The following is a 14,710-nucleotide window of genomic DNA, read 5'->3' as shown; positions in this document are numbered from 1 at the left end:
GTTTTTTTCTAATGCCACATGAATATAAATGCTTGAAAATATATATATTTAAAAAATGGCCAAAAATATATTGTTGAAAAATACATTTTTGTAAACATACTTCAAAATATATTTTAGTACGTATATTTTTTGTATATTTTGAAATACATTTTTTCTGTATGGTCTACTACACTGAGCTACGTTATAGTGTAAAATAATGTATACAATGTAAGTTACAGGTACTTAAATTCTTGTCTGTCTACCTCTCGTCGCACATTTTTCTTGACTTTACTCAAAATTACTTTTTTATGGTTTATGTCACACCTGCACATTGATGCTCAACTCGTTTACAGATGCGTTGTATTAAAGCGGAAGTGTGTATAACAGCTCCACCATGTGGCTACAATAAAAACTCCCATAACCACTCTCTGCCAAAACCTATACGTTAATTAAAGACATGTTTCTGTTGAATACACCATATATACACTTTTATACAACTATATTACAATTGTATTTTATCTACTATAAAAACTAGAACAGTTTTTATCCAATATTTAGCCAATTTCAATTACCTTTAAAGGAACAAATGATCCCAAATTAGGCCATATTTTATTGACATTTTTATACTTTTTTTACTGACTGGATCTGCTTTTGGAGCTTTGAGAATTGGGCATTATCAGACGCAATTATAAATCTGTAAAGATCCAAGATATTATTTAATATAACACTGATTGTGTTCAGCCTAAGAAGAAATGTCTTCATTTTTGGTTGAACTTTGCCTTTAATGATAATGTAGAAAATTGTATGCATAAAATTCTATAACTATAAGCTGTAACTTATCATTTAACTTTAAAAAGCATTTCTTAAAGGAGCACTGTTTTACAAAACTGAAGATGGTGCTTTACAATTAAGTACATCTATGATTTGGAGTATATCTACTTTAAAGTATCATAAGAGAAGAGCTGTAATTCCTAAACCCTTTATTCAATTTGAAAGTGAATATTGAGAGTGTGCACTTTAAGTCCATATTCGTTAATCAATTAAAAAACTTGTCCTAACTACATTTTGGTGTTAAAGAAAAAATGCAAATGAATAAAATAACACTCGTAAATAGGACACACATTATTTTCATTGTTAAAAGCGCTGACATGTTGCAATTATTCCTGGTAGTCTGTGTTTATAAGATTGCATTACATATTGAGAGACTGTTTCATTTGTATTCTTAATACATTTATTTAAGCAATATACAATATAAACACATCAAATGCAGGGGACATATTAGCAATCACAGCTTTGGGGGTCCTGATAGTCTCCAGCCCTCCATTTTTCCAACCTTGGTGAGCATAGCCACAGTTCCCAACCCCAAACATGCTGTGGTACCTGTGATAGCACTGTGTGCTAAACAAAACAAAAAAAACAGCACTTAAGATATTATTTTTTAACATATAAGAACAAATGCCAAATATCACTGTGTTACAACTAAAGGAGTTAATGTATGGAATAGCTGCAGTGACAAGATGAAATCATCTACAACAATTAGCAAATATGTGCTGCATGGCTATTAAAAGGACTTGAGGTGATAGTATTGTATATTGAAAGAAATGAATTTGAAATATTTATTATTTATAATAATTTTTGGTTGAAAGTGCTGAGAAGTACATGTCCTTATTTATCTGTTATTTTTATTTTTTGTTTTGTATGTATGTATACACTGTATACATACTTTACTATATATACATTGATATACTCACTCCGTGCACCGAGGAAAATACCCGAAGCACATCCACCAATGAAATAGTTAGTTGGGTCATCAGGTGTATCTCTGGCCTGCGCGCTAAGACAAGTGGCCATCCCAAAGATGGCACCCATGGCAGCTGAAATTTTTTTGGAAAAGCAATATTTAAAAGTCATTTAATATGCTAAAACAGGTGTAATTTATATTTAATACTAAAAACAACTTGTTGAATACATCTGCTTATATAAGTGCTGTCAAAAAGGTATCAAATATTGTTTAAATTGCACATCTATGGCATGTCTGTCATACAACCAATGTTGTTATATCTATCTACCCTTAAGACTGTGCTTACTTGCATAGATAATTTAAGATTTAAACATTTAAAGAAAGACAAAAATAGCAATGCTATATGCATATATTAAAGCTTGCATGTAGCTGGTATGTAGCTGGTAAAAAAAATAATGTGAGATAGATCACAGACTGATAGACCAATGGTCACAAATAAACCCATGACTAGTCTGAATAGGCTAATAACATGTACAATAAAGAGCCATATGTTTCTCTTACCCATGGTGGCAGTGCCTGATGTTGCTCTGGTCAAAGCCTCAAGAGCTGTCTCAGGCTGATATGCCACTATGTGATAGGCAGAACCAACCAGCCCTGCAAAATAACAACAACAAAACTACGTTTTACAATATGAATCAGACCATAGATCACGTATGATTGTATAAAGTACTAGTATTAGTTTGGAGCATTCTGGAGAACTGTTTGCAAATTTAAAACCATCACAATACGAAGACAGCAGACGACAATGAAACAGACCAGCAAACAGATATTTTTAATATAAATAGTTATTTTTAAAAATTATTATCAGACACTAATTGTAAATACAGTGCATTGTATATAAACTAGCTGTAGCATACATGCTAGCAGCCCTGCCGCGAGCGCACACACAAGCAGATTACACGTTTAACGTTACATTCCAAAGATCCGTTAAAACCCTGTAGTCCAGCTATCTATCAGACTGACCGATGGCGGTGGCTAATTTTGTGGTGATCCATGTTTTTTCGACGCAGTCTTTGCCCTCCTCTAGATCCCAGTAACCCATTTCTGCTTTGGGACCAAGGACACGACTGAATTATCGCGAGACTTTGAGCTCTTCTTTCCTGCGCTGTTTTGAATGTAATTAGTGTGATTAGAGCGCGTGCTGCCCCCTCGGGGCTGGAATAACAGTTTCTGCTTTTTGGTTTGTTTCTTTATTATAGCTTACCAGACACTACCTGACACACCTGTCATTTTTTGTATGTTTTCTAATATTTGTCTTTATTGCTTGGTCAATAATGATATGAAATCATTTAAAAAACATAACTATTTAAAATTCTTTATTGCCATATAAAACGAAGGCACTGTTATTGTATTCTATTGTAATATGATATGATATGATATGATATGATATGATATGATATGATATGATATGATATGATATGATATATAATAGTATATAATAATATTATATTATATGATATTATATGATATTATATGATGTTATATGATATTATATTATATTATATTATATTATATTATATTATATTATATTATATTATATTAACAGGTAAAATAATAGAAATGATGCTGTTCCAACAAATTATAAAAATAACTAAAAGTGCACAGACTCAGTTGCTTTATATTTTTAGATGTTGTTATTGCTTTCATTCTCAATGACATTTTGCGTTAAATTGTAAGGTGTGGTAAAATAAGTCCTGAATTACTTTTAAACTGTAGTGTTTGGAGTGTAGTGGTGTTTGGCAAATAACAAGTGACAGTGATGTTATAAACCAAACAGCCCGTAAAAGATCAGAATAACGTCCACAGGATAAATACATACAGGTATTTTAAATGTCTTTATAAACTTGAAATACACAAAATATCTAATGAAGATCCATTTATAATATTACAGAAGAGCATTCTGTACTGTAACGTGTTGCGCTGTTCTGATTGGTGGGCTGCGTTGAGTTGTACTTCCGGGTCAGCAGCTACAGGTTGCCGTGGAACTTGCTGGTGGGGACAACACGTCAGCGGGCATCAAAACAACTAGAAATTGCAAGATTTGTTTATATGAGAGTGTCATAACTTCCCGCGCTGCATTTAAAACACATCTTCTGCCTTCAATGGATTACAGACACGCGGATGTACAGAAATCTCGCGTGTCGGCGCTATAGCATCATGAAAGCTCAGATTGAGTTTTCGCACTCATTCATTACGGACACTTTTGAACCGACCTACAGAACATGATCTAAATAATAACCGTGGCTGAGAGAGGTTACCGGAGCGTTTCTTGTGTCTTCCGCATACCGAGCAGCAAATATCGGGACATGTCGTCCCCGTCACCGGTGCAGATCAGAGAAGCGAACGCGCATCTGGCTGCGCTGTACGGCCGCGTCACAAACCTCGAGCAGAAACTGCAAGACGCGGAGAAAACCGTGCGCGAGCAGGCGGAGAGTCTCATCCGTAAAGATGAACAACTGAGAGCTGCCATTCAAGAAATCACAGAGGCCAAGGACAAGTGAGGGAAATTACCTTATTCACAGTAGTTGTGTTTTAAAATCTGCTTATACTGTCAGACTAAATATTTAATTTGATCAAAACTTGTGTTCAAGCGTAGTTAAAGGTGCCAAATAATGCATTGAAATAATATGTTAAATTGCTAAATTTGATATTTACGAAGAAGTGTAATTATGGAAGTATTGTGATAAAGGATGAAGAAGATATTTTGATAAATGTTGGTAAGCACACAGTTGAAGGTATCCAAAATTAAGTGCAAAAATGATCCAGAAATGTTCATTTACAACTCTAGGATTTGTCCTTTTAATGAAATGGTCTATTTTTGCTCTATTTAGAAGGGTCATGAATAATAATGTTGAGCTGTTTTCTGATTGGCTCTGCAGATTGAGACACAGGCATTGTGTCTAAGTCACTTATTATATAATCTTTTTTATTGAACATTTGTATGAAATCAATATCACGCTTAAGCCTGGATTCTAGTCTCTTTTTCTACAAGTACGCCCACAGTCGAACGGCTCAAATTGAATTGGTATTAGTTCATCATTTAACAATTGATCTGTCTTTCTTTAGAGAGATATCCTTCCTCCATGAGAAACTTTGTCAATCCGAGGAATCCATCCATAAACTAAACCAAACAATAAAGGAAAAAGATTCTCTCATTGGACAATTACAGCACCGATGCCAGCTGCTGGACAACATCTGCAAAAGTCGTCCATTACTGGACAGCATGCTGGCTCAGATGGCTGAAGCTGAGAGAATGGGGCCAGTTAATGACTTCGGGAAGCCTGCAACAAACAGCTCCATGACAGACGGAGAGTCCAACTGCAGTCCCAGCCGTCTCTCCAATCACAAAGACTTCTCACTGAGCGAGGATGACTCCGATGACCAGGAATTAGACGGGGTTGTGTTTGGGACCACTGTATGAGGGTCTCATTTGAACTAGTACTTGTTCTCAGGTTTAGCGGCCTGTGTTTTTTTGATGGTTACTTATGATTTTGTGTCTGGTCATTATTTAGTTATACCCATTGTGCCACAGGTTACGTCAGTGAATGGGATACTAGCGTTAATGAGAAGATCGGTTTATTCTGCCGTTTGCCTCTGTGCAAAACAATGCAAGTATGCAATCTTTTAAGATTTGCACCTCACTGAATTATAGTTTAAAATATGCTAGTTAGGTTTTATTATAATTGTTAACTCGGTTTCTCATTTTTAATGTTTGCATATGCTGTGACAAGCTGATTTTTATTGTTACATAATCCACCTGCAGCTGTACTTTGCGACACAGAAGCGGTGAAATGTTAACATTTATAAACAGTAGCGGCCTATTTAGATTTAATTTACTGTACCATGGCTGGGAAGTTGAAAAGTCTACAAAGAATGCATCCTGATATAAATCCAGTGTCATCTATTGTACACCACACATTGCTAACTAAGCAACTAGACATTCTTACATCAACATGTTAACCTTGTATGAAGTTGCATAACTTATGTTACACTTTGGGTTACACATAAATACACTTAGGTCATATTGGACACATTGATTTTGTTACAATTAGTTTTTACCTATGTAGTTGGTAGTGGCTAGGTTGTATTTAAGGATAAAATAGTAACACGTTAGGAATCAACCCTAGGAGGCATATTTGAAGAAAGAGTTACTGAAACACCCACCAAACATTGTGTCTTTGAGCACAGCGCTGAATCACAAGACTGCCGGTATGTGACAGCATGACATAGTGGTGTACACCAGATGAACACTGTAATTTATGTTGCATTGTATGTAATTAAGTGATCTATGCAGTGAAGATGTACTGAGAGCGACTAAAAATAGCCCCATCTGATAAACAGAGAGCAATTTCCAACAAAGAGAGGACTAGTGCTTACAAACGATAGGCCAGTGATGGTCAAGCAGTTTTATTTAACCGTGTCGGTATGGGAAATAGTGAATGAGCCATGATGGGTGTCTGTATTTTTGCTGTTATATCAGTTTTGTTGATGATGTGAAGCCAATTCAAAGCCATGTAGATATGGATACTGTATAGATCTTTCTTCATATTAATTTTGTTTACTTGTACATTTAATTCGGCCTAGCAAAATTAAGTCTATGCAAGTCTGTTATATTTTGCCATATTTATGAGTAAAGCTTTGTGGATACACAGGTGATGAAATGCAATTGTACTGGAGGGCATTATTCACGTGGGTATTTACAGTATATCATTTGTCCCGTTAAGATATGGTGGTTACGCAATATTTCCGTGTTAGTTTTAAGAGTTACGTGTCGTACTGCATTGAAGCATGGTACATATTGGGGCATAACATATCAGTCTTGCTGGTGCCCTGTACAGAAATGTGTATGCTGACATTTTTCTCTACAGATAAAGTTAAGCAGTGCCTAAAAGACACTTGGGTATTTAGTCAATGGAATTATTTATTCTAAAAAAAAGAAAAATCGAATAAATTATTTTGTTATTCATCAGTGTTGATTATCTAATTTGTGTTTTTGCTTAATTCAAAAACATCCCACACTGTAAAAAAAACCTCTTTGCTGCATAATTTTGTGTTTAATCAACTCAGATTACAAGTCCTTTTAACGTACTATTATTCATCTTGACAAGAGAGGAGTTGCTACAACTTATAAAATGAAGTTGTCTTATTTCAACTATATTTTATAAGTTATAACAACTTCTCTCAAGGTAAATAATAGTAAGTTGATTAAAAAAAAATTAAGGCAGCAAAGAAGAGTGCATGTAAAAATAAAGTATACCTGAATGTACAAAAATATACTTAAATACCTGCAAGTACATTTGCAGTGTTATTTTTGTGCTAAAAAAAGTGTAAATGTTACACACTACAAATTTACTAATTAGAAAAGTATACTAAATACCAGTAATACTTTTTATTACATTTTGTGTATTGAAATAAATGGTGTCTCAAAATAGCGCAGTTGAGTACACTTAGATGTTATTTAGTAGTACAAAAGACTAAAGTTTTGTGAAAAAATTAGTGTTTGTGGAAAAATACTTTTACTTATCTACTTTTACAATAAAGTTGTTAACATTAGATAATGCATTAGCCAACATGAACGGTGAAGAATACTTCTTCAACATTTATTCTATCTTAGTTCATGTTCATTTAATACATTTTAACAGTAGTTAATGCACAATGAACTAATTTAGGATTGATATTACACTTTAAAAAGTAAAAGTTAGATTTATTTAAAGGAATAGTTCACCCAAGAATAAAAATTAAAAATTGTCTTATTTCTTATCCTCATGTTGTTCTAAACCTGTATGAATGAATTTTTTTCTGAACACAAAAGAAGATATTTGAAGGTAAGCACACAGCTGATTGTAACCACTGACTTCCATAGTAGGAAAAACAAATACGATGGAATTCAATGGGAACCATCAACTGTGTGCTTACCATCATTTATCAAAATATCTTCATCATTTATCACAATACTTCCATAATATTTGTTTTTCTACTATGAAAGTCAATGGTTACATCAGCTGTGTGCTTACCATTATTTATTAAAATATCTTCTGGTCATCAGAAAAAAAGAAATTCGTACAGGTTTATCCTACATGATGAGAAAATTATGACAATTTTCATTTTTGGGTGAACTATCCCTTTAAAACCCAATTGATAACAATTAAAATAAAAAACAAACATTAAAACCTTTTTTCACTTAAAGTGACAACATTTAAGGTTAATTTTTTTAAATTAATTAATTAGGTGCTTCCACTTAAAGTAATTTTTTAAGTTAATCCAATTTTCACTTTTATAGTCCAACTAACATTAACAAAGATTAATAAACGGCATTGCTTATTGTTCGTTCACATTATGCATTGGCTAATGTTTACAAATTCAACCTTATTGTAAAGCATTACCATTTCAAACCATATTTTTAGGTGTCTAAATATTAAAGGTATAGCAGAGGATTTTCTCAAATTTTAGAAAAGAACCGCCTTCTCCACTTTTAAAAAAAAATGCAATTGTGCAACACTCCTGATTGACAACTAGGACCACCAATAGTCTTGATGATCCACCCAGAAAAAGAAAATCCTGTGCAATCACAAATTGTAACTTTTTACAGTACTAAAATCAGTCCTGTGCACAGACAATGAATATACAAAATATGCATGTTTTAAAAAAATCAGTCAAGCATTGCTAATGTTGAATACAAATTAATCTTTATTCAATTATTTATTCAGACTTTTTTACAACAACGTGTTTATATTAATAGGGTATGTGAGACAATTAATTATGTTGCATTAAAAGTGCTTTAGGTTTGCACTGCACAATACATTTGCGATGACTGCAGAAGATCATCGACTTTATAAAGCAGCTGTGATGGTGGTAAGTGGTTCACTGGGGTAGCAGCACCTTTCCTCTTCCAATAGAGTTGTGAAAACCTTTGGTGCCATCCGGTCCGACAGGCTGGCGCACGACCAGGGCCCCCAAAGATCTCATTAACTGGCTGGGCGAGACAGTTTTGGCCAATTCAGGCTGAATTACCTGAGACGCAGCATGTTTGCGTCTTTGGACCCACGGGCTGCCTGTGAACCCAGTGTCGTCTGGCGAGAGATCACCCGAGCTTCTGCATCTGCTAAATGAGGAGCAAACAGGTGCAGTGGGTGTGCTGCTAAAAGGATGAGTGGCCAACGGGGATGTCACATGACTGCAAGTAAAAAGCTTGCGAGGCAGGAGGGGGCTTCCTACAGGACTGCCAAGGGGATTCCTGTAAGGATCGGAGCGGAAAGTAGACACCCGCGGGATAGCGAGGGGGCTTCCGTACAGGGCCTGCGGCCGGGAAACCCTGCGGTTGGGTCGGGGCGATGCAGGGGCAAAATCAGACTCCGAAGAGCTGTAAAGTGCAGAATCCTCCATGGAGTAAAGTGACCTCTTAGCTTTTCTGTTGGGCTTGTTTAAACTGTCATTGTCAATATGCTCTTCCTCCTCTTCTTCCTCCACCATGCCTTGGCTCCACCCCGGCTTACGAGTTCCACGGCTACCCAGCAGGGCCACACAAATGCCTCTGCCTCCCTCTATTTGTTCTTCTGTTTTCAGGGCTTCATAGGCCTTGCGTGCACCTTCTAGATACTCGTACTCGACTACAGCACACACTTTACTCCCCAGTTCCAGGTGTTGTTTGTTATAGCGCTTCAGCTCGGCAGGGATCTCTTTACCCGGGCGTAGTATGCGGAGAGAGGAAATGGTCCCGTATGGTGCAAACACCCGCATGGCAGCTTCCATCACACCTAACTGCTCTAAACCGGGCGATCCACTCACCCCGTCTTTAACTTGGGCAGCACCATCCAGGAAGTTCCAGGCCAGCAGCAGCTTGCTTGTGGGAATGCACAGCAGCCAATCAGGTACTGGGGTCCTTCTCCGCACCTTGGTTCCGGTCTCGTTCACTTCCAGCTGGTTCGAGGTCCGTGCGGCCGCCAACGTGGTCCGCCAGTCACGAGTGAGATCTCTAATCTATAAAAAAAAGTTTGTAGTGATGACATTTAAACACAGGTGTTAATGCACTCATGCTTACCTTCTTAAAAGACGTCAATAGCTTCAAACTGACGAAACCCATTTTGTTTCTTTGGACATGTTTTAACAGAAAAGCATCCTCGGATAGATTCTCATCAGACAGGTAGCTCTCAAGTTGGGCAGCTATTATTTCGCTCAGATCATCATTTGGTGGAGCCCAAAGTTCATCCTCACAAAATTCCTCCTCAAATACATCAGCCAATTCAGTTGAACTCCTACCCAAACATTTTATTCATTTATTTAAAAAAAAAAATATTATTTTAATATAACATTTTAATGTTCATACTAATATTTTACTTGTTAATGGTGTCTTACCCGTCCAAACTATCATTTAGCCCATCATCAGTGTATGAAAACGTTCCCTTTGATAGGATCTGAGGCCCTGTGTCTTCACATTGGAAGATGCCCGAAAAAATGGGTGAGGTCATGCTGTTGACACATTTATATTTATTACTTGACGTGTATGACACGGACAGAAATGCGTCGATTAAACTTTAACAGAGGTGTAAACAGCCTACCTGACGTCTTCTCGTCTGGTCCCCAGTGAGTATGCCGCCAAACATCACCTGAAAGCAGGTGTTTCCTTTCACAGTATGATTTAAACGTGCTGACGTCACAATTGAATAAAGCGGGCCATTGGGCGACGTCGTATACGTGCGCTTCAACATGTCACAAGAAATTCCTTTAAAAATGATTATTAATATAGGTTATGGTTATAACATTTATAACGAAAACAGGCTTTTATCAACAAGACGGTGTTTTGAAAATAAAAAAATAACAAAACAATAAAATTATATTTATTTATTTATTTATTATTATTATTTATTCATGCCTGTGCACATTTAAAATTAATTTATATATTTATATATGAACACATTGATAATCGCAAAAAAGGAAAAAGGACATCCGCCTCCCAAAAGATATCCAGGCATATTATTTTCACACAATCTCTCCTAATTGCTCAATTACAGTAGTAGCTGCACCCAAGAGCGCACGTTTAATACGTGTATTAGTTAGCATAGACATTTGGAGACCGCATGAACCCGACGTTTGTGTGTAAAGTGGGGGTGGAGGTGTCAAGGTAAAGTGTATTCCAGATGAATGATTAGGGGATCTTTGCGACTGTAGTGCAGGTAGCGGTGCAGAACCCCCTGCTCGGTTTCCTGTATATTAGACCTCTTAACATCCCCCGCGTTAAAGACAAGGTTTTTCTCACTTGTGTGACATTTAAGAGCCATGATGAAGCTTGTCTGAAAGTCCTCCTAATTATCTAAAGTTATTCACAGCCAATAAACACACTCAGGATAATGTGTGCTTAAGCATATTATATATTCAGTAACTGTTGCATTTGTAGCAGTAAGCGGCTCAGCATGACCGGAATTAGAGGCGCCGATGGCCATTTCTCAATCCGAAGGCGCATTTGTAGGCTGCATACGTAATCAAGTCTTATTTCGGAATACTAACAAATTATAATAGCTAACTATTATTCTTAGTTAATCATAAATTGTTGTAATATGCTATGGCTTGGGAATGCAATCATTTAACTTTGCAGGCTTGATGACGTATGCAGCCTGCATATGCGACCTCCGGAGGCTGCAGCCTTCGAATTGAGAAACGGCCAATAACATGCAAAACAATTTTTCAGTCAGATAATTTTGAGGCTATTTTTTATTAAGTGCAAAAATGTTAAATGTAATTGGTTTTAACTTAATATTAAAAGCCTATATAAAGTTATAAACCACTATACAATTAAGTTGTAATAATATTCTTAAACAGTAGATGGCACTCGATGATAGCAGATTGCGGTGCATTGCTAAAATGAACATCGAAGAAACACTCGTATTATTTTAAAATTATTTTTATTTATTTTATTATTTATTGCAACGCATACCACTAAGAATTCATAAAATTGCAAGTAATTCATATCATTAGTAATTTAAAAAATAAAATTGTTTTTAATATATCATCATTTAACAGCAGGTGGCGCTTGAAGCATACTTGACTGAACTAAATTAGTTTAATTTATCGATTGTTTGTATAAGTAATTACAAGTACTAATGCACTACTGGGACACATAGATGAACTTCCATGTGCAAGCATTATACGAATGTGCTACTGTTGGGACACAAGCACTATTTTGGTATTATTAAACCATATTTGATTCTATTGTATTGAGGTTAGTAAATCTGCAGAACAATGAAGTGCCCGTTAAGATGTTGACCTCAGTGTTTCTGCAGTCTGGACGGTTTCGTAACACGAGCACAACAAGGTCTCATGACAACATCAACAGATCTGATCCTGTGACTGTACGGTCTATAATTAGCCGGGGGAACTGGAACAGCATGGCTGATGAAAGTTCCAGGTAACCCAGAGACAACCTTCCAGAACCTCTGCAGACGACTTGTTTTGCAAAGCAAACCAGTGGCTAAAATGACTAAACTCACACTTTTAATGCATCCTTTCTTTTCTCATTTGTGCTGATTGCATTTTCAGCATCATTTATGCAATGCAATTTAGACCAGCTTATGCAATATATAGACTTTTGCCAGGATTCTCGTATAATTGATAAAAATGTAAAATGCAGGCTTTATTAAATGATCCGCATGATGCAAAGGTTTCGTATTTAACTGCAATAGGCGCGCCTAAAGCAACAGGGAAACTCCATCATCTCCATAAGGAAATTCCAGCGAACTCGGTACAAACCCATTGAAAGCTGCAAAGGTGCGTGATGTGCTCGTTGTGTTTGGAGACGTTCCGCGAAACGGCCCACGTGGGGCATAAACAGTAGTTTCCCCCGATCACCAATGGTAAGAGAATAGCAAGACTATCGTTGACTCTTTCTGACCAATGAGAGAAGTAAGCGTTGGGCGTGGCCCCGCCCCGCTCGAGAGCACATATAATCGGCGAGTTTCGCTTGTCAACGGCAGAAACGACTTGTGAGACTCAGCGAGAAGAGCTAAGGAATATTGCAAACCCAAGCGACATTTGGATTATACTTTTGATCAATCACGAACTGGATTTAAGCATTTCTGAAGCTTCTTTGGAAACGTGTTGGATTATTTAGAAAGCAAAATGACCCTGGAAGAACTCGTTGGATGCAACATTACTGATAAAAAGTAAGTCTTTTTATTCCATGCATGCATAACCATTACCATAGACATTTCACTAAGTCACATAGTGAAGTATCTCGATGGTCGCTAACCATGCCTGTGTTTTTTAACAGAATGGACACAGTGAGCCAAGCATTAGAAGAGCTGCTGGTTGCAGCACAGAGACAGGACTGTCTGACAGTCGGTGTTTATGAATCTGCAAAACTTATGAATGTGTAAGTATATGACTTGTTTGACTGTTTTACGCCAAAACCTTTCTTGTATACGTGCTTCTTCACGCGCACAGACAGTTGACTGACTGCAAATCTCTTTGATCCACAGAGATCCAGACTGTGTAGTACTGTGCGTACTGGCGACCGATGAAGAAGATCTAGACGATATCGCGCTGCAGATTCACTTCACGCTCCTGCAAGCCTTCTGCTGCGACAACGACATTAACATCCTGCGGGTGTCCGGTCTGAGGCGCCTCGCGCAGGTGCTCGGCGAGCCCAGCACAGTTGATAACAGCGAGCCGAGAGACTTCCACTGCATCCTGGTCACTGTAAGTATACTCGTGTGATCATTTGCACAGTGCATTCAAAATCGTGATCTAAATACGACAGTGACTTACGTTTCATTTCTTGTGTTACGCAGAATTCTCAATGCCAACCACTGAAGTGCCAGGCGTTGAAAGACGTGGGCAACTACTGCGTAGAGAGCCGCTGCAAAAACCAATGGATCCCTTATCTGTCCCTGCAAGAGCGCTGAACAATGTGCACAGCTGTCATGAAAGGATGAACGAGTCTTTCACTGAGAAAGAAAAGAAAAGAATACGGGCTCGGCACCGGCCGCCGTTGACTAATGCGTCACGTAACGGGGCTGAGAGAGAGAGAGATAGTGGATCTCTTGCTGTGCTAACGGTACATTCCACCCTGCCTCGTGTCCTCCGTGGGGGAAAAGTGGTCGTTTTGGTAGCGGAGGAACCCGAGCTGTAGGAACATGAACTGTACGGGACTGCCCGTCGGCGCAAGCTGTGATGGAGAACTTGCATGCGGGTGGCGTGGGCGCGCGCGCCCCCCGGTTTCATACGTGCAATGGGATGGAAAGCGAGTGCACGTCAGCGTGTAAATCTACCTATGGTTCAATATCGCTGAGTGTGGGACTAACGTGCTTTGGAAATGAATGTTCCGTTTACGTACTGGACAAATATGAACTGCAGTAGCAATATGCCTATACAGTATATGCTACACGTGGACTTTATTGCACAGAGATATACAGTGTTTGCAAAACAAAATGAATTCAGCTATTGTTATGCATACTATTCATTGTTGTAAGTTATTTACAGTAATTTAAATATAGAGTAATATATGCATTTATGCTCTTGTCAAATGCAACATTGTTTCAATAAATTATTGATTGAGAATTGGATACATATGTCTGATGTTTTGCTTGGGCTGGGGGGGTGTACAGTTGGTGACAATGCCAAAAACATATCTTATGGATCACATCAAAATAACACTCTGGCTTAAGTTATGCTAGTCAAAATTTTAACCGAGAATCTTGATTTATTCTGGACTGCATGCAAGTGCATTGAAGATGTGGCAAGCAGGGTAAACAGATCACATAGTTTGCCAAAGGATAGTCTTAATATCCTCTTCTACTGGAATCAGCGTCATGTCCTCACAGATATACGACTGATTACGACAGCACTGATAGAAAACCAGAAGTTATTCATGTTCAGTTCTGTCTGTTTTGGCAAGCTCTACTCCTCCATAAACACACTAAAGACTAGAGCTGAGATAAC

The 14,710-nt window shown here is 37.4% G+C and overlaps 4 protein-coding genes across 4 annotated transcripts; 2 read left to right on the top strand and 2 right to left on the bottom strand.

The window, feature by feature from the left end:
• Positions 1–1,187: 1,187 nt before the first annotated feature.
• On the bottom strand, positions 1,188–2,903 carry ndufa11 (NADH:ubiquinone oxidoreductase subunit A11). The gene is made up of 4 exons (XM_055183669.2): positions 2,744–2,903; positions 2,282–2,374; positions 1,731–1,853; positions 1,188–1,377 (listed from the first exon to the last, which is right to left on the bottom strand). The coding sequence occupies exons 1-4, from the start codon at positions 2,820–2,822 to the stop codon at positions 1,265–1,267; spliced, it is 408 nt and encodes a 135-aa protein (XP_055039644.1). The 5' UTR covers positions 2,823–2,903; the 3' UTR covers positions 1,188–1,264.
• An 800-nt stretch (positions 2,904–3,703) lies between these two features.
• Positions 3,704–6,746, top strand: vmac (vimentin type intermediate filament associated coiled-coil protein). The gene is made up of 2 exons (XM_055183664.2): positions 3,704–4,277; positions 4,847–6,746. The coding sequence occupies exons 1-2, from the start codon at positions 4,087–4,089 to the stop codon at positions 5,199–5,201; spliced, it is 546 nt and encodes a 181-aa protein (XP_055039639.1). The 5' UTR covers positions 3,704–4,086; the 3' UTR covers positions 5,202–6,746.
• A 1,698-nt stretch (positions 6,747–8,444) lies between these two features.
• larp6b (La ribonucleoprotein 6, translational regulator b) lies at positions 8,445–10,489 on the bottom strand. Its single transcript, XM_055183643.2, has 4 exons — positions 10,336–10,489; positions 10,133–10,246; positions 9,819–10,032; positions 8,445–9,757 (listed from the first exon to the last, which is right to left on the bottom strand). Exons 2-4 carry the CDS (start codon positions 10,243–10,245, stop codon positions 8,642–8,644), a joined length of 1,443 nt encoding a protein of 480 aa, XP_055039618.2. The 5' UTR covers position 10,246; positions 10,336–10,489; the 3' UTR covers positions 8,445–8,641.
• A 2,241-nt stretch (positions 10,490–12,730) lies between these two features.
• On the top strand, positions 12,731–14,334 carry gadd45ba (growth arrest and DNA-damage-inducible, beta a). Its single transcript, XM_055183667.2, has 4 exons — positions 12,731–12,933; positions 13,041–13,142; positions 13,249–13,468; positions 13,561–14,334. The coding sequence occupies exons 1-4, from the start codon at positions 12,890–12,892 to the stop codon at positions 13,672–13,674; spliced, it is 480 nt and encodes a 159-aa protein (XP_055039642.1). The 5' UTR covers positions 12,731–12,889; the 3' UTR covers positions 13,675–14,334.
• Positions 14,335–14,710: the final 376 nt, after the last annotated feature.

The sequence above is a fragment of the Misgurnus anguillicaudatus genome, chromosome 14 (genome assembly GCF_027580225.2).
Source record: "Misgurnus anguillicaudatus chromosome 14, ASM2758022v2, whole genome shotgun sequence".
In the NCBI taxonomy this organism is placed as follows: domain Eukaryota; kingdom Metazoa; phylum Chordata; class Actinopteri; order Cypriniformes; family Cobitidae; genus Misgurnus; species Misgurnus anguillicaudatus.
This window is presented reverse-complemented; position numbering and strand designations above follow the sequence as displayed.